The sequence below is a fragment of the Notolepis coatsorum genome (genome assembly GCF_963971535.1).
Source record: "Notolepis coatsorum genome assembly, chromosome: 11".
Taxonomy (NCBI): domain Eukaryota; kingdom Metazoa; phylum Chordata; class Actinopteri; order Aulopiformes; family Paralepididae; genus Notolepis; species Notolepis coatsorum.
In genome coordinates, this window is record NC_140175.1 from 112,265,898 (window position 1) to 112,287,163 (window position 21,266).

General features: G+C 46.6%; 1 protein-coding gene across 1 annotated transcript in view; it reads left to right on the forward strand.

Annotated features, from left to right (window-relative positions):
- LOC311237246 (cytosolic purine 5'-nucleotidase-like) overlaps positions 1–21,021 on the forward strand; it is a 68,878-nt gene extending 47,857 nt beyond the window's left edge. Inside the window, exons 12-14 of the mRNA XM_084325053.1 lie at positions 1,674–1,850; positions 9,887–9,964; positions 20,476–21,021. Of these exons, the coding sequence (XP_084181179.1) occupies positions 1,674–1,850; positions 9,887–9,964; positions 20,476–20,517 (297 nt within the window). The 3' untranslated portion in view covers positions 20,518–21,021. The remainder of the gene's footprint in view (positions 1–1,673; positions 1,851–9,886; positions 9,965–20,475) is intronic.
- The last annotated feature ends 245 nt before the right edge of the window (positions 21,022–21,266 follow it).

The window sequence follows — 21,266 nt, forward strand, 5'->3', positions numbered from 1 at the left end:
GACCCACTAGCTAACAGCTGACCCACTAGCTAACTGCTGACCCACTAGCTAACTGCTGACCCACTAGCTAGCTACCAACCAACTAGCTAACTGCTGACCCACTAGCTAACTGCTGACCCACTAGCTAACTGCTGACCCACTAGCTAACTGCTGACACACTAGCTAACTGCTGACCCACTAGCTAACTGCTGACCCACTAGCTAGCTACCAACCAACTAGCTAACTGCTGACCCACTAGCTAACTGCTGACCAACTAGCTAGCTACCAACCAACTAGCTAACTGCTGACCCACTAGCTAGCTACCAACCCACTAGCTAAATGCTGACCCACTAGCTAACTGCTGACCCACTAGCTAACTGCTGACCCACTAGCTAGCTACCAACCCACTAGCTAACTGCTGACCCACTAGCTAACTGCTGACCCACTAGCTAACTGCTGACCCACTAGCTAACTGCTGACCCACTAGCTAGCTACCAACCCACTAGGGGAGCATGTCTATGTTCCCCGGGTCCTATGTTCCCCGGGTCCTATGTTCCCCGGGTCCTATGTTCCCCGGGTCCTATGTTCCCCGGGTCCTATGTTCTCCGGGTCCTATGTTCCCCGGGTCCTATGTTCCCCGGGTCCCATGTTCCCCGGTAGCCATAGATAGTCAGACCACCAGCCCTGATTCCAAACTCTAACCTTAACCAACTTCGAAAGAGGGCCTAAGCTTAACCAGTTCGAAACAAGGCAGACATTAATAATTTATAAAATAATAAAAATGTATAAAATGTTCAATCAATCAATCAATAAATCGGGGAACATAGGACCCGGGGAACATAGGGATGACCCTCCCACTAGCTAGATACCAACCCACTAGCTAACTGCTGACCCACTAGCTAGATACCAACCCACTAGCTAACTGCTGACCCACTAGCTAACTGCTGACCCACTAGCTAGATACCAACCCACTAGCTAACTGCTGACCCACTAGCTAACTGCTGACCCACTAGCTATACCAACCCACTAGCTAACTGCTGACCCACTAGCTAACTGCTGACCCACTAGCTAACTGCTGACCCACTAGCTAACTGCTGACCCACTAGCTAACTACCAACCCACTAGCTAACTGCTGACCCACTAGCTAACTGCTGACCCACTAGCTAACTGCTGACCCACTAGCTAACTACCAACCCACTAGCTAACTGCTGACCCACTAGCTAACTACCAACCCACTAGCTAACTGCTGACCCACTAGCTATACCAACCCACTAGCTAACTGCTGACCCACTAGCTAACTGCTGACCCACTAGCTAGCTACCAACCCACTAGCTAACTGCTGACCCACTAGCTATACCAACCCACTAGCTAACTGCTGACCCACTAACTAGCTACCAACCCACTAGCTAACTGCTGACCCACTAACTAGTTACCAACCCACTAGCTAACTGCTGACCCACTAGCTAGCTACCAACCCACTAGCTAACTGCTGACCCACTAGCTAGCTACCAACCCACTAGCTAACTGCTGACCCACTAGCTAGCTACCAACCCACTAGCTAACTGCTGACCCACTAGCTAGCTACCAAACCCACTAGCTAGCTACCAAGTACCAACCCACTAGATAACTGCCGACACGACTGCCGCGCGCGCGCGTGTGTGTGCGTGTGTGTGTGTGTGTGTGTGTGTGTGTAGGTACTTACCTACAGGATGGACATGTCCTACGGTCAGATGGGCAGTCTCCTGAGAAGTGGTTCCAGGCAGACGCTGTTTGCCAGCCAGCTGATCCGCTATGCTGACCTCTACTCCACCACCTGCACCAACCTACTGCAGTATCCATTCAATTACCTCTTCATGGCTCCGCCCATCCTGGTAGGAATCACCCTAACCCTCACATTCACCCATTCACTCACACATTCACACACCGACAACGTGCAGGGCAACCGTGCAAGTTCCTGCTCCTCTGGAGCAGTTAGGGGTTACGTTTATTTTGCTCAAGGGCACTTCGACATGCTGCCGGGAGGAGCCAGAATTGAACCGGAAACCTTCTGATTACCAGACAACCTGCTCCTGAGCCACATAAATAATCTATTTCAGAGGCTTTACTGTTTTCTGTCGTTTAAGAAAACAAACAGCATTGTCTCCACGCGGCCCGACTACTTATTACAGCAGAAACTCGCCACAATCTTATTGTTTGGTCCTTTCCTTTGTCCAAACCATTGTGAAACCTCTACTGCATTAGTGACGGAAATTGCAACACACACACACACACACACACGCACACACACACACACACACACACACGCACACACACACACACACACACACACACAGACACACACACACAGACACACACACACACACACACACACACACACACACACACACACACACACACACACACACACACACACACACACACACACACACACACTGGCATCAGGCCATGGAACAGTCTTTCATCTGTAGTCACAAAGTAGTAATTAGGATACAATAAAACAGAATGAATGCAGGTTGTACTTGTTGTTGTTGTTATAATAGAACTGACTGGTTGAATACACGATTGATTCCTGACAGACTGACCAGACGTAGACAATATGTCAGTCAGGAACAATCACTGTGAAGATGAAATAATTTGTAGCAACATAAAGTCCATACTCTCAAGACTCTGCTTCCATAGATTACATCACGTTACTAACCTTAACCCTATGATCTAAACACACTAGACTCTGCTTCCATAGATTACCATCACTGTAACTGAGGGGTACAATTCCCTGACTGTATTAATCAAGTACTAGTATCATTAAACTATTACCGTCTATGTACTACTGGCCAATACTGTACATAAGTATATTAGATTAGAACACTTCCACAATAACACGGTTTTCCACACAAAATACTCGTTTACAATATTTATTACATCAAAGGGGGGTATTAGATTACAGTACTTTGGTCACTTTGGATGCGCTTATAAGGCAAATAGAATGTGCAGGCAAATCAATAGTGAATATTAAGAATTATCTCTGGTACTCTGGGATAGGGGGTACTACCGGTTGTAAGCCAGCAGAGGGGGGCAATGCTCTAGGAATGTCAATGGTCCACGGAGCTGTAGCAATGCACCTGGAGACGGTGTTTTACTCCCTGAGTCAGCGGGGAAAAGCAGCCTGGTCCCAGGATGCGCGCCGTGCAGATGAGAGCCGTGGAGTCTCTGGTACGACAGAAACGGGCTTGAGTGATGTCCCCACGGGCACGTGGATCCCACAGCAGTGGGTGTAGACGGTTCTCTGCTTCCAGCAGCTTGGTGAAGAATGAAGAATAATAGTCCTTGCCGGAAAGTGGCACTGATGGCGGGGTGTAAATCCTCCGTGGTGCTGCTGGTCCGGTGTAGATATCCTCCGGTGCGGTAGTGCACGGTTGACCTTGACGTTACTATACTATTAGCACGGGCAATAAGTGCTCTATGTAGACGCACAATTACTCACTTCACGTGGTCTTTGACTCGTAATGAAGGCTTACTAATAAATAGCGAACGATACATTGAACAAATGTATTAGGATAACACGAGACTATCTTGGGGCAATGCGAGCCCTGCTCTGCCCACGTTGCGTAGTGGGTGAGACGTTGCTTGGATAACTGGAACTGAACGAGACAAGGGACTAAGAGACTAAGAGAGAGTTCTACTTTACTTGCGCCATATATATATGCGCTGTGAACAAATAGTACCATTCGTATTTTGGTAGCCGTATTCATGGGCAGAAGCTGGGCATGTACAGACATATCTCGTCGGTACCTTTGAAGTCAGCTTTAGGGGGGTAAGGCAGTGGCGCCGGGGCATCGCTTCCAATAGGAGAACGAATATTATGGTCTGTCCTGCTACCAGGTAAAGGGATATTCCGTATATTGTACAAAGAATATACAAGGGATATCAAACGATATGCAAATATTATACATGGGACCTCAGGCAATAAATATCTATATTCGGTTTAATCTGACCCTTTGTAACAATCACGTTACTAACCTTAACCCTATGATCTAAACACACTAGACTCTGCTTCCATAGATTACCATCACGTTACTAACTCTATGATCTAAAACAGCGGTTCTCAAACTACGGGTTGCGACCCCAATTGGGGTCGTGGGTAGGTGACAGTGGGGTCGCGCATTGGCAATTTCTTTTTAAAATAAAATAAAGATCAGCGAAAATCCGCGAACCCAACTCAGATGGAGTTTTCTACCTGGCCGCTGTGTGTATTTGCCATGTCTCGCCCCTGCATCAACGGAGGCACGGTATTCCAACACACATCATACATCCTGCGCAGGTATAATCACTGAGGCCACGTCTGGTCTTTTGTGAGTCAGAGGAGCGCAAAGTGCCGCGACGTGCAGCGTGAGCGTGCGTGACAGCCCTGCGCACTGTGCGCAGGTATATCGTCTGGTCTTTTGTGTGTCAATGTGTACTCAGATATTTGTGATTGACACTGTCTGTCTCGTAACTAAAGCACTTCCGGGGGGGGGGGGGGGGGGCAGAATTTAGTATTAGCGATACCAGGACTACTACGAAACGGAGTAAAAGAAGTTATGATCCTAAATACTTGGCATATGGATTTACTTGGACTGGCCAAGAAGATGACCCGAGACCACAGTGTGTTTTGTGTTACGAGATCCTTGCTAACGAGAGCTTTAAACCAAGTAAATTACAGCGGCACTTGGAAACTAAGCATCCCGAATTTAAAACGGAACCGGTTTTAGAGCAGAAACTGTGCTGAAAACTGCAACAACCATCAACGAAAAAGGACTAGATGCTTCGTTTATTGTTGCCAATTGGATCGCAAAGACTGGGAAACCCCACACACTTGCAGAGAGCTTTTGGTTGCCCTGTACCAAAGATGTGGTTTCTGTCCTTTGTGTACAAAGTGTTGCAGAGCAGCTCCATACAATACCGCTGTCAGATGACACTATTTCAAGAAGAATTGACTGCATGTCGGACGATGTTAAAGTGCAACCTCCACGTTGTATTTTTGTTCAATAAACAATGTGGACTAGGCCAACAGTGACTTTCATGAAGAATTGTAAAAAAAAGTATTGAAATTGACCCAGTTTTAGCGTTTTTATCAAAACATTTTGTCTGCCCAACACAATCAACATGCACTTGCATATTTTAATCAATGGTTTATAACGTGCACGTGTAATGTCGTCACAACAGGTATTGGTCACCAGGGGTATCACCAGGGGGCGCTGAGAGTCACACAGCTAGTGGCAGGCAGAGAGCCTTGCTACCATAGATATATGCTTGCTACTACTAGCCGAATGGAAATGTATCTGTTTCACCTCACTATTGCTCCGTGATTATAGCCATCCATCCATCTCTAAAGCTAACCACGTTACCATATTTGTAATAATGTAAATCATTGTGTCGTTGTACACATTGTGTTTATAACGTTAGTAGATAACATAGCTTAGCTTGGTAGCTATTGTGCTAACAACATATCCCGACATCCGGCTCGCTGGCCGGCATGAACGGCCGACCCAAAATGGTTCTCTCCTCTCTGTACACCCCGACCCGACCCCACGGGTGCCCTGCCGGGGGGCCCATGGACGCGACGGCAGCCGCAGGGCGCCCGAGCCCGCAAAGGCTAGTGTTACACGATAGCTATGAGCTAACTAGCGCTGCGGGCTCCGGCGCCCTGCGGCCGCCGCTGTTGTCGAGTCCACAAGCTTCACTCGGTGCATCAGTCACGAAAGGGGCTATGATGAGCTTGGCAAGCCAGAGTAAACACAGTTTTCAATCAATCAATAACAACATTAACCAGACTCTCGTTGTGTCTATTATGCTAACGCTAACGTTACCTCATTGTGTCTATTCTACACAGATAGCCTCTCGTGTCTATCTGCTAACGTTAGCATTAGGCTAACTAACGTTACGTCCCTAACCCCCAACAACAAGCATAACTAATCAGCGATCTTTTTGTCAGACTAAACTCTCCGCTCGGTGGCAAATTGTGTTGATGTCGGTTTTGTTTCATCAATAAATGAGGCAGAATACACAGTGACTGTATCCTTTTTTATTGCACTCGTTTCTTGCTGCAAACACACAAAAGATATCCTACGCGAGACATTAAAGATGGCGGCGCGGACATTCTGTTTTCGTTCAGACTCCCCAAACAGTGACGTCACGCGTCTCTCTTCTGACCAATCAGTGGTCTGCAGTTTTTCACGTGTCATTTCTGGAGCTCTCATGCTGATCACCAGCAGCCCCGCCTCCCCACACGGAGACAAACTGAGTACTTTATTTTAGTGGAAAAGCAACATTAGATTCGGCTCATTAATATGCAAGCCACACCTGTTGTGACGTCGGCGTTTTGATAAGCTTTTTTGATTCGCGCGTGCATGTTATTCGTGCGTGGACCTTTTTAACTCTTTCAGAGTGGCATTTCCGGTGTCAAATGGAAATAAATAAATAATGAAATTATATACCAATGATGTAAACTACCCATAATTGATCAGTAGGGTTTAACCTAGAGGTTGGCCTTTAAGAGCCAAGTTGTGGAAAAACTTAAGCAGAGCCCGTATTTTGCTATTCAACTTGATGAGACCACCGACATCTCTTCTGATGCTCAACTATTAACCTGTTCCACCCGTGGAATATTTTCGCCTAAAATATATACCTAGGTAAATGGAATATTGCTCCACTTCTACAAGGCTATTTGCATATTCTTGGTATCTAGGGACATCTATGGACCTCAGGGAATGTATTCACAGTGTCAGAAATATTGTGTCTATTACTAGGCTTGCTTAAATTGTGATGAAACAAAGGAGAATATGAATTATGATTTTTCTTTGCATCTTTGACAGTGAATAACACCATGATAATAATGACCAAACTTAAAAAACTGCCACTGATCTCGTTCAGTACCCTCTTGAGATCATGTGTAAAAACAAATCGAAGGAAATTAATAAAGGGAAGATGATTAAACCGAAGGTTCTGTAGATACAGTACTGAATTCTCCCGTCCGGACCAATGCAATTTGAAATATTATTATAGAATATAGAATATGTCGAGCCCAGTTAGTTCATACTAACACAATTGGCAGTGTTAGGGGTGGGAAAGCTGGTGGGTGGGTCCTGGTCGTTGTAAACAGCGACTCCTACAGTTAGGTCGGGGCGCCTGCTCAGCGAGGAAAGGATCTAAGGGGGGTAGTGTGATCCTTCCACACGTTACACCCTCTCAGTGAGAGTCCGCGCTGCCAGGTGAAAAGAAGTGCTTGATTGGCTACACATGTGTCGGAGGAAGCATGTGATAGCCTCCACTCTCCCAGACCGACCGTAGGGGGTAGGTGCGCAGCGACCAGGAAGGGGATTGGGAATTGGCATAAGGACTAACATTGGGATGGGATAAAAACGGAGGAAAAAGGAGGGGGAAAAAGATTAAAAAAAAAATATATATATATATATGATGCTTATAAATTACCTTATTATAGCCAATTCGCACATTTATATATATATACATATATTATCTTTAAAATGCCTGAGTTCAATTTGGATTTTGTATCACCAGGCATGCATAAGAACAGATAATGAAATCTACTGTAATCTACTGTAATCTAATTTTCCCCACAGTGCAACCGTTTTGAAACTAATTTCAGATCTAATTGTTCCTACATGTTAACAATAGGGAAGAGAAACTAACTGCGTTTTAAAATATCAAAAACGTTACCTTTTGCGGCTTATTATCCCGAATAATAAGTTATTGAAATAATTCATACAGAGCTCTGAACCTTGAACCCCATATAATCTTCCAGGAAGTGTAGTTCGGAAAAATGTCAACGCTGATCGACAGCTATGCACCCCCTCTACAAAATGGCCGCAAAAGAACTACAATTCCCACCGTAAAAAAAATCCAAAATGGTCGCCCTCGCGACTAGACTTCATAAAATCGAAAAGTAAAATCTATCTAAAGGCACTTTTAACCTATTGCTAAACTAACATATTGATGATAATATACATTCTACATGCTTTTGTGACATGTTAGTGATGTTAATGCTTGAAAACGTTTGATATTAAAATCGCAAAATGTATGCAACAATCTGATTTATGACCAGATGTCATTTTGGGGGTCGGTACCGGTCTTGTCGGGTGGAACAGGTTAACATATGTGAGATATGAGCATGATGGACAACTTCATGAGGATTTTCTGTTTTGTCAAGCTTTACCTGATCGTGCAACTGGGGAGGAACTATTCAAAAAACTGGATTTGTTTATGACTGACACTGGCCTGGACTGGCAGTGCTGCGTGGGGATCTGCAGTGACGGTGCCCGTGCAATGACAGGCAAAAACAGTGGGCTGGTTGTTAGGGTTCAGTCTGTTGCCCCACACGCAGTTTGGACTCACTGCATCATTCACAGACAAGCCCTAATGGCAAAAGAAATGCCACCCAGTCTTAAACAGGTGCTTGACGACGCAGTCCGCATTGTTAATGCAGTGAAAACTAGCGCAACTAGTTCTCGCATATTCAAAGTGTTGTGTGATGAAATGGGCTCAGCGCATAACCAGCTGCTTTACCACACTGAAGTGAGATGGCTATCTCGAGGCAGAGTATTAAATCGCCTTTTTGAACTCAGAGAAGAAGCGCAGATTTTCCTTGCAGACAGAAACAACCCATTGGCAGATACATTTGCCGATAGTGAATGGCACAACTGGCATATCTAGCCGACATCTTTGACCGGCTCAATACGTTGAGTCTGGGACGACAAGGTCGGGACACAAACCTGTTTGGATTTACAGCTTAAATGGAAAGCTGGATTAAAAAACTCCGTTTGTGGCACTCCAAGATCATCAGCAGAGATTTTGGGGTGTTTACTCTGCTTGATTGCTTTTTGGAGGAACATAATGTGGCACACAATTATTTGAAGCCCATCATCTGTAGCCACATAGAAGGGCTTATTGATCAATTTCGGAATTATTTCCCCGAAAGAAAGAGCACGGACAATTTGAACAACTGGATCCAAGATCCGTTCATTGCTCATGACGCAACAGGCCTCCCACTGTCTGAGCAGGAGGCGTTGATCGATCTTTCGTGTGACGAGCTACGAAAGTAAAGTTCACTGGACAGGCCCTCGCAAAGTTCTGGATATCAGTCCGGAACGAGTACCCGTTGCTGTGTAATGCTGCGCTGAGAAAGGTTGTCCCGTTTGTGTCAACATACCTCTGTGAAGCGGGATTCTCGGCTCTGACATTAATAAAAAATAAATACAGATCTCGCCTCAGAGTAGAAGCGGATCTGCGTCGCTTTCTCAGCACAACGCAGCCACGTATCATGGAACTATGTCATGGAACTATACCAACACACCCTTCCCATTAAGTCTCGTTTTTGTTTATTCTTGAAAAGCGCATGTGAACGCATTAAAAAAAAAAAAAAAAAAAAGGCTAAATATGCCTTGATCGTTTTACAAATGTGTATACAGAAATAATATGGGGTTGCGGTATGAAAAAGTTTGAGAACCCCTGATCTAAACACACTAGACTCTGCTTCCATAGATTACCCTCACCATGTTACTAACCCTATGATTTACTCACACTAGACTCTGCTTCCATAGATTACCCTCACCATGTTACTAACCCTAACCCTATGATACACACTAGACTCTGCTTCCACGTTACTAACCATAACCCTATCATTTAAAGGTCAAATATTATAGAAAGTCCTTCTCATCTCTCAGAGGAATTAATGATGTCATCATTCTCTCCCAGATGGTTTAATGATGTCATCATTCTCCTCCCAGATGATTTAATGATGTCATCATTCTCCTCCCTGATGATTAAATTATGTCATCATTCTCCTCTCAGATGATTTAATGATGTCATCATTCTCCTCTCAGATGATTTAATGATGTCATCATTCTCCTCCCAGATGCCTCACGAGTCGGACCGTCTGCCAGTCGAGGAGCTCTCAGTCGCCAAGCACCTCATCAGGAGCGCACACAGCAAGGTACCACCTCCTCTCTAACCCTAACACACCACCTCCTCTCTAACCCTAACACACCACCTCCTCTCTAACCCTAACACACCACCTCCTCTCTAACCCTAATACACCACCTCCTCTCTAACCCTAATACACCACCTCCTCTCTAACCCTAACACACCACCTCCTCTCTAACCCTAACACAACACCTCCTCTCTAACCCTAATACACCACCTCCTCCCTAATACACCGCCTCCTCTCTAACCCTAATACACCACCTCCTCTCTAACCCTAACACACCACCTCCTCTCTAACCCTAATACACCACCTCCTCCCTAACCCTAATACACCACCTCCTCTCTAACCCTAATACACACCACCTCCTCTCTAACCCTAATACACCACCTCCTCCCTAACCCTAATACACCACCTCCTCTCTAACCCTAATACACCACCTCCTCTCTAACCCTAATACACCACCTCCTCTCTAACCCTAACACACCACCTCCTCTCTAACCCTAACACACCACCTCCTCTCTAACCCTAATACACCACCTCCTCCCTAACCCTAATACACCACCTCCTCTCTAACCCTAATACACCACCTCCTCTCTAACCCTAATACACCACCTCCTCCCTAACCCTAATACACCACCTCCTCTCTAACCCTAATACACCACCTCCTCTCTAACCCTAATACACCACCTCCTCCCTAACCCTAATACACCACCTCCTCTCTAACCCTAATACACCACCTCCTCTCTAACCCTAATACACCACCTCCTCCCTAACCCTAACACACCACCTCCTCTCTAACCCTAATACACCACCTCCTCTCTAACCCTAATACACCACCTCCTCCCTAACCCTAATACACCACCTCCTCTCTAACCCTAATACACCACCTCCTCTCTAACTCTAACACACCACCTCCTCCCTAATACACCACCTCCTCCCTAACCCTAATACACCACCTCCTCTCTAACCCTAATACACCACCTCCTCTCTAATACCACCTCCTATCTAACCCTAATACACCACCTCCTCTCTAACCCTAATACACCACCTCCTCTCTAACCCTAATACACCACCTCCTATCTAACCCTAATACACCACCTCCTCCCTAATACCACCTCCTATCTAACCCTAATACACCACCTCCTCTCTAACCCTAATACACCACCTCCTATCTAACCCTAATACACCACCTCCTCTCTAACCCTAATACACCACCTCCTCCCTAACCCTAACACACCACCTCCTCTCTAACCCTAACACACCACCTCCTCCCTAACCCTAATACACCACCTCCTCCCTAACCCTAATACACCACCTCCTCTCTAACCCTAATACACCACCTCCTCTCTAACCCTAACACACCACCTCCTCTCTAACCCTAATACACCACCTCCTCTCTAACCCTAATACACCACCTCCTCTCTAACCCTAACACACCACCTCCTCCCTAACCCTAATACACCACCTCCTCTCTAACCCTAACACACCACTTCCTCCCTAACCCTAATACACCACCTCCTCTCTAACCCTAATACACCACCTCCTCTCTAACCCTAATACACCACCTCCTCTCTAACCCTAACACACCACCTCCTCCCTAACCCTAATACACCACCTCCTCTCTAACCCTAACACACCACCTCCTCCCTAACCCTAACACACCACCTCCTCTCTAACCCTAATACACCACCTCATCTCTAACCCTAATACACCACCTCCTCTCTAACCCTAACACACCACCTCCTCCCTAATACACCACCTCCTCCCTAACCCTAATACACCACCTCCTCTCTAACCCTAATACACCACCTCCTATCTAACCCTAATACACCACCTCCTCTCTAACCCTAATACACCACCTCCTCTCTAACCCTAACACACCACCTCCTCCCTAATACACCACCTCCTCCCTAACCCTTATACACCACCTCCTCTCTAACCCTAATACACCACCTCCTCCCTAACCCTAATACACCACCTCCTCTCTAACCCTAACACACCACCTCCTCTCTAACCCTAATACACCACCTCCTCTCTAACCCTAATACACCACCTCCTCTCTAACCCTAACACACCACCTCCTATCTAACCCTAATACACCACCTCCTCTCTAACCCTAATACACCACCTCCTCTCTAACCCTAATACACCACCTCCTATCTAACCCTAACACACCACCTCCTCTCTAACCCTAATACACCACCTCCTCTCTAACCCTAATACACCACCTCCTCTCTAACCCTAACACACCACCTCCTCCCTAACCCTAACACACCACCTCCTCTCTAACCCTAATACACCACCTCCTCTCTAACCCTAACACACCACCTCCTCCCTAATACACCACCTCCTCCCTAACCCTAATACACCACCTCCTCTCTAACCCTAATACACCACCTCCTATCTAACCCTAATACACCACCTCCTCTCTAACCCTAATACACCACCTCCTCTCTAACCCTAACACACCACCTCCTCCCTAATACACCACCTCCTCCCTAACCCTAATACACCACCTCCTCTCTAACCCTAATACACCACCTCCTCCCTAACCCTAATACACCACCTCCTCTCTAACCCTAATACACCACCTCCTCTCTAACCCTAACACACCACCTCCTCTCTAACCCTAATACACCACCTCCTCTCTAACCCTAATACACCACCTCCTCTCTAACCCTAACACACCACCTCCTATCTAACCCTAATACACCACCTCCTCTCTAACCCTAATACACCACCTCCTCTCTAACCCTAATACACCACCTCCTATCTAACCCTAATACACCACCTCCTCCCTAATACCACCTCCTATCTAACCCTAATACACCACCTCCTCTCTAACCCTAATACACCACCTCCTCTCTAACCCTAATACACCACCTCCTCTCTAACCCTAATACACCACCTCCTCCCTAACCCTAACACACCACCTCCTCTCTAACCCTAACACACCACCTCCTCCCTAACCCTAATACACCACCTCCTCCCTAACCCTAATACACCACCTCCTCTCTAACCCTAATACACCACCTCCTCTCTAACCCTAACACACCACCTCCTCCCTAACCCTAATACACCACCTCCTCCCTAACCCTAATACACCACCTCCTCTCTAACCCTAATACACCACCTCCTCTCTAACCCTAATACACCACCTCCTCTCTAACCCTAACACACCACCTCCTCCCTAACCCTAACACACCACCTCCTCTCTAACCCTAATACACCACCTCCTCTCTAACCCTAATACACCACCTCCTCTCTAACCCTAACACACCACCTCCTCCCTAATACACCACCTCCTCTCTAATACACCACCTCCTCTCTAACCCTAATACACCACCTCCTCTCTAACCCTAATACACCACCTCCTCCCTAACCCTAATACACCACCTCCTCTCTAACCCTAATACACCACCTCCTCTCTAACCCTAATACACCACCTCCTCTCTAACCCTAATACACCACCTCCTCTCTAACCCTAATACACCACCTCCTCTCTAACCCTAATACACCACCTCCTCTCTAACCCTAATACACCACCTCCTCTCTAACCCTAACACACCACCTCCTCTCTAACCCTAACACACCACCTCCTCTCTAACCCTAATACACCACCTCCTCTCTAACCCTAATACACCACCTCCTCTCTAACCCTAATACACCACCTCCTCTCTAACCCTAACACACCACCTCCTCTCTAACCCTAATACACCACCTCCTCTCTAACCCTAAATACACCACCTCCTCCCTAACCCTAATACACCACCTCCTCTCTAACCCTAATACACCACCTCCTCTCTAACCCTAACACACCACCTCCTCCCTAATACACCACCTCCTCCCTAACCCTAATACACCACCTCCTCTCTAACCCTAATACACCACCTCCTATCTAACCCTAATACACCACCTCCTCTCTAACCCTAATACACCACCTCCTCTCTAATACCACCTCCTATCTAACCCTAATACACCACCTCCTCTCTAACCCTAATACACCACCTCCTCTCTAACCCTAATACACCACCTCCTATCTAACCCTAATACACCACCTCCTATCTAACCCTAATACACCACCTCCTCTCTAACCCTAATACACCACCTCCTATCTAACCCTAATACACCACCTCCTCTCTAACCCTAATACACCACCTCCTCCCTAACCCTAACACACCACCTCCTCTCTAACCCTAACACACCACCTCCTCCCTAACCCTAATACACCACCTCCTCTCTAACCCTAACACACCACCTCCTCCCTAACCCTAATACACCACCTCCTCTCTAACCCTAACACACCACCTCCTCCCTAACCCTAACACACCACCTCCTCTCTAACCCTAATACACCACCTCCTCTCTAACCCTAACACACCACCTCCTCCCTAATACACCACCTCCTCCCTAACCCTAATACACCACCTCCTCTCTAACCCTAATACACCACCTCCTATCTAACCCTAATACACCACCTCCTCTCTAACCCTAATACACCACCTCCTCTCTAACCCTAACACACCACCTCCTCCCTAATACACCACCTCCTCCCTAACCCTAATACACCACCTCCTCTCTAACCCTAATACACCACCTCCTCCCTAACCCTAATACACCACCTCCTCTCTAACCCTAATACACCACCTCCTCTCTAACCCTAACACACCACCTCCTCTCTAACCCTAATACACCACCTCCTCTCTAACCCTAATACACTACCTCCTCTCTAACCCTAACACACCACCTCCTATCTAACCCTAATACACCACCTCCTCTCTAACCCTAATACACCACCTCCTCTCTAACCCTAATACACCACCTCCTATCTAACCCTAATACACCACCTCCTCCCTAATACCACCTCCTATCTAACCCTAATACACCACCTCCTCTCTAACCCTAATACACCACCTCCTCTCTAACCCTAATACACCACCTCCTCTCTAACCCTAATACACCACCTCCTCCCTAACCCTAACACACCACCTCCTCTCTAACCCTAACACACCACCTCCTCCCTAACCCTAATACACCACCTCCTCCCTAACCCTAATACACCACCTCCTCTCTAACCCTAATACACCACCTCCTCTCTAACCCTAATACACCACCTCCTCTCTAACCCTAATATACCACCTCCTCTCTAACCCTAACACACCACTTCCTCCCTAAAAGTTATCCCTGTCTGAATATTGGTGTGGACTGGATAACGTTATGAGACGTAACACAAAGACGCTATGGCTTGGAAAAGCCTGATGGATCCATGAGGCTTGGATAAGCCTTGTGGACCCAACTCTTTAGATGAGGGAACGGGTACATACGCACACAATACGCGACCACTGATGGATCCGTAGGGCTTGGATAAGCCCTATGGACCCAACTCTTTAGATGAGGGAACGGGTACATACGCATACAATACGTGACCACTGATGGATCCATGGGGCTTGGATAAGCCCTATGGACCCAACTCTGACCACTAATAAAAACGTAACTACACTAACGTTATAAGAGCTTAGAGCTAACATTGCTACCTACTGTACAAGTGCATTGGTTTAGTGCATTTCCTACTTCCGGTTGCTACTGAACGGACATGTCTGTGCGGACCTGTTCTCCCAAACTGGTCAGCAAATGACTATTCATTTTTACGTTATTTTTTAAACATTGATCTTAACTTATCACTGACTTTATTGCTTTTATCGTCTATGTTTATCGTCTATGTTTGTGTACAGCACTTTGAGCTACATGACATGTATGAAAGGTGCTTTATAAATACTTACTTACTTACTTACTAACCCTAATACACCACCTCCTCCCTAACCCTAATACACCACCTCCTCTCTAACCCTAATACACCACCTCCTCTCTAACCCTAACACACCACCTCCTCTCTAACCCTAATACACCACCTCCTCTCTAACCCTAATACACCACCTCCTCTCTAACCCTAATACACCACCTCCTCTCTAACCCTAACACACCACCTCCTCCCTAACCCTAATACACCACCTCCTCTCTAACCCTAATACACCACCTCCTCTCTAACCCTAACACACCACCTCCTCCCTAACCCTAACACACCACCTCCTCTCTAACCCTAATACACCACCTCCTCTCTAACCCTAACACACCACCTCCTCCCTAACCCTAACACACCACCTCCTCTCTAACCCTAATACACCACCTCCTCTCTAACCCTAATACACCACCTCCTCTCTAACCCTAACACACCACCTCCTCTCTAACCCTAACACACCACCTCCTCTCTAATCCTAATACACCACCTCCTCTCTAACCCTAATACACCACCTCCTCCCTAACCCTAATACACCACCTCCTCCCTAACCCTAATACACCACCTCCTCTCTAACCCTAATACACCACCTCCTCTCTAACCCTAACACACCACCTCCTCTCTAACCCTAATACACCACCTCCTCTCTAACCCTAATACACCACCTCCTCTCTAACCCTAACACACCACCTCCTCTCTAACCCTAACACACCACCTCCTCTCTAACCCTAATACACCACCTCCTCTCTAACCCTAATACACCACCTCCTCTCTAACCCTAACACACCACCTCCTCTCTAACCCTAACACACCACCTCCTCTCTAACCCTAATACACCACCTCCTCTCTAACCCTAATACACCACCTCCTCTCTAACCCTAATACACCACCTCCTCTCTAACCCTAACACACCACCTCCTCCCTAACCCTAATACACCACCTCCTCTCTAACCCTAATACACCACCTCCTCTCTAACCCTAATACACCACCTCCTCTCTAACCCTAATACACCACCTCCTCTCTAACCCTAACACACCACCTCCTCCCTAACCCTAATACACCACCTCCTCCCTAATACACCACCTCCTCTCTAACCCTAACACACCACCTCCTCCCTAACCCTAATACACCACCTCCTCCCTAATACACCACCTCCTCTCTAACCCTAACACACCACCTCCTCTCTAACCCTAACACACCACCTCCTCTCTAACCCTAACACACCACCTCCTCTCTAACCCTAATACACCACCTCCTCTCTAACCCTAATACACCACCTCCTCTCTAACCCTAATACACCACCTCCTCCCTAACCCTAATACACCACCTCCTCTCTAACCCTAATACACCACCTCCTCCCTAACCCTAACACACCACCTCCTCTCTAACCCTAACACACCACCTCCTCTCTAACCCTAATACACCACCTCCTCTCTAACCCTAATACACCACCTCCTCTCTAACCCTAACACACCACCTCCTCTCTAACCCTAATACACCACCTCCTCCCTAATACACCACCTCCTCTCTAACCCTAATACACCACCTCCTCTCTAACCCTAATACACCACCTCCTCCCTAACCCTAACACACCACCTCCTCTCTAACCCTAATACACCACCTCCTCTCTAACCCTAATACACCACATCCTCTCTAACCCTAACACACCACCTCCTCTCTAACCCTAATACACCACCTCCTCCCTAATACACCACCTCCTCTCTAACCCTAATACACCACCTCCTCTCTAACCCTAATACACCACCTCCTCTCTAACCCTAATACACCACCTCCTCTCTAACCCTAACACACCACCTCCTCTCTAACCCTAACACACCACCTCCTCTCTAACCCTAATACACCACCTCCTCTCTAACCCTAATACACCACCTCCTCTCTAACCCTAACACACCACCTCCTCTCTAACCCTAACACACCACCTCCTCTCTAACCCTAATACACCACCTCCTCTCTAACCCTAATACACCACCTCCTCTCTAACCCTAATACACCACCTCCTCTCTAACCCTAACACACCACCTCCTCCCTAACCCTAATACACCACCTCCTCTCTAACCCTAATACACCACCTCCTCTCTAACCCTAATACACCACCTCCTCTCTAACCCTAATACACCACCTCCTCTCTAACCCTAACACACCACCTCCTCCCTAACCCTAATACACCACCTCCTCCCTAATACACCACCTCCTCTCTAACCCTAACACACCACCTCCTCCCTAACCCTAATACACCACCTCCTCCCTAATACACCACCTCCTCTCTAACCCTAACACACCACCTCCTCTCTAACCCTAACACACCACCTCCTCTCTAACCCTAACACACCACCTCCTCTCTAACCCTAATACACCACCTCCTCTCTAACCCTAATACACCACCTCCTCTCTAACCCTAATACACCACCTCCTCCCTAACCCTAATACACCACCTCCTCTCTAACCCTAATACACCACCTCCTCTCTAACCCTAATACACCACCTCCTCTCTAACCCTAATACACCACCTCCTCCCTAACCCTAACACACCACCTCCTCTCTAACCCTAACACACCACCTCCTCTCTAACCCTAACACACCACCTCCTCTCTAACCCTAATACACCACCTCCTCTCTAACCCTAATACACCACCTCCTCTCTAACCCTAATACACCACCTCCTCTCTAACCCTAACACACCACCTCCTCTCTAACCCTAATACACCACCTCCTCCCTAATACACCACCTCCTCTCTAACCCTAACACACCACCTCCTCCCTAACCCTAACACACCACCTCCTCTCTAACCCTAACACACCACCTCCTCTCTAACCCTAACACACCACCTCCTCCCTAACCCTAATACACCACCTCCTCTCTAACCCTAATACACCACCTCCTCTCTAACCCTAATACACCACCTCCTCTCTAACCCTAATACACCACCTCCTCTCTAACCCTAATACACCACCTCCTCTCTAACCCTAATACACCACCTCCTCTCTAACCCTAATACACCACCTCCTCCCTAACCCTAATACACCACCTCCTCTCTAACCCTAATACACCACCTCCTCTCTAACCCTAATACACCACCTCCTCTCTAACCCTAACACACCACCTCCTCTCTAACCCTAATACACCACCTCCTCTCTAACCCTAATACACCACCTCCTCCCTAACCCTAATACACCACCTCCTCTCTAACCCTAATACACCACCTCCTCCCTAACCCTAATACACCACCTCCTCTCTAACCCTAACACACCACCTCCTCTCTAACCCTAATACACCACCTCCTCTCTAACCCTAACACACCACCTCCTCTCTAACCCTAATACACCACCTCCTCCCTAACCCTAATACACCACCTCCTCTCTAACCCTAATACACCACCTCCTCCCTAACCCTAATACACCACCTCCTCCCTAACCCTAACACACCACCTCCTCTCTAACCCTAACACACCACCTCCTCTCTAACCCTAATACACCACCTCCTCTCTAACCCTAATACACCACCTCCTCTCTAACCCTAATACACCACCTCCTCTCTAACCCTAACACACCACCTCCTCTCTAACCCTAATACACCACCTCCTCCTCTCTAACCCTAAACTAACCACCTACGCCCCTCCCTAACCCTAACACACCACCCCCTTACCCCCTCTAACCCTAATACCACCATCTCCCTAACCCTAAACCCACCCTCTCCTAACCCTAATACACCACCTCCTCCCTAACCCTAATACACCACCTCCTCCTACCCTAACACACACTTCCCCCTCTACACACACCTCCTCTCTAACCTAACTACACCACCTCCTCTCTAACCCTAATACACCACCTCCTCTCTAACCCTAATACACCACCTCCTCTCTAACCCTAATACACCACCTCCTCTCTAACCCTAACACACCACCTCCTCTCTAACCCTAATACACCACCTCCTCTCTAACCCTAACACACCACCTCCTCTCTAACCCTAATACACCACCTCCTCCCTAACCCTAACACACCACCTCCTCTCTAACCCTAACACACCACCTCCTCTCTAACCCTAATACACACCACCTCCTCTCTAACCCTAATACACCACCTCCTCTCTAACCCTAATACATAATTTATTTCTTCTGCTGTGGGAGGAGCCTGATACACTTTATATTATAGATTATATTATATTATATTATGATTGTGATTATATCAGCACATTCAATTAGATGATATAGTTATATTAGATCATATTATACGTAGATGCTATAATCATACTATATGATATAATATATTGTATAATTATACTAGTTCATATTATAGATTATATAATTATACTAGTTTATATTATAGATTATATAATTATACTAGTTTATATTATAGATTATATAATTATACTAGTTTATAGCAAGAGACGGCTACTGTCTGAATTAGTCAGAGACACATCACATCCACACTGCTTAGAGAGACATCCACAGTTACACAGGACAACAGACAGACATGGTACAATGTGTTTATTTGTTTATTAGCAAAGGATCCCCATTAGCTGACGTCAACTAGTCTTCCTGGGGTCCGAGACAACATTAAAACATTACAACATCTACATTGCAATTAAATACAATACAATACAAGTACAATAACAACATGACCTCACATACAGAACACCGTGACATCACCAGAGTGTTATTGTGAGATAAGTTGTTATCTTCTAACTCTTGTCCCTGCTGTCTTCCAGCAGATTAACTCTGACAGGACGGAGGAGGCTGAAGACACGTGAAGCCCGACTGAAGGCCTGATCAGAGCTCTGATCAGGGGGGGGGGGGGTCGTCCGCACTTTATCACACGTCTAGGAATAGGAGTATTGATCCGGAATCAGTGGTCGGGTCACGTGACCAGGTCCACTATGACTTACAGTATGATCAGCACTCCTGCTTTAACCCTTTCACTACCACACTACAGAAGGTTAACCCTTGATAGTAAAGGGTTAACCTTCTGTAGTGTGGTAGTGAAAGGGTTAAGACGTGTGATGAACACGGGCCTCAGCCTCTCTATCTGAAGGACAGAACTTGACTTGGACGTTCCTCTATATTCCTTGCGCTCTTAAATTGTTTTATAAATGACTTATTTATCTAGAGATTATTACACACCTTTTAATTTCATGCTTTTTGCCGATTGCTGTTATGTTTGATGCCTTTCAGGATTGACTATTTAAAAACTGTGTTTTTATGCTGCTCTACCTGCTGCCGCCTTGTCAAACTTTAATAAATGAAACTTTGAAACTTGAAAACTTGGTGGTCGTGGTTCGGAGGCGGCTGGTTGTTAGCTTTAGAGAACAAGGGTTCCCCAAACCTTTAGACCAGGAGGGCAGAGCGCTGAGGTGTATCCTGGGTGATTCCATGGGTCAAATAATGTGACTGGATCTGGATAAAGGTGCTATAGAATCAAGTTTCAAGTTTCTTTAATATTTGTCATACAGAAGTACAGAATACTTTTATACAAAATGCTTCTTACTGTTACGCTCCAGAG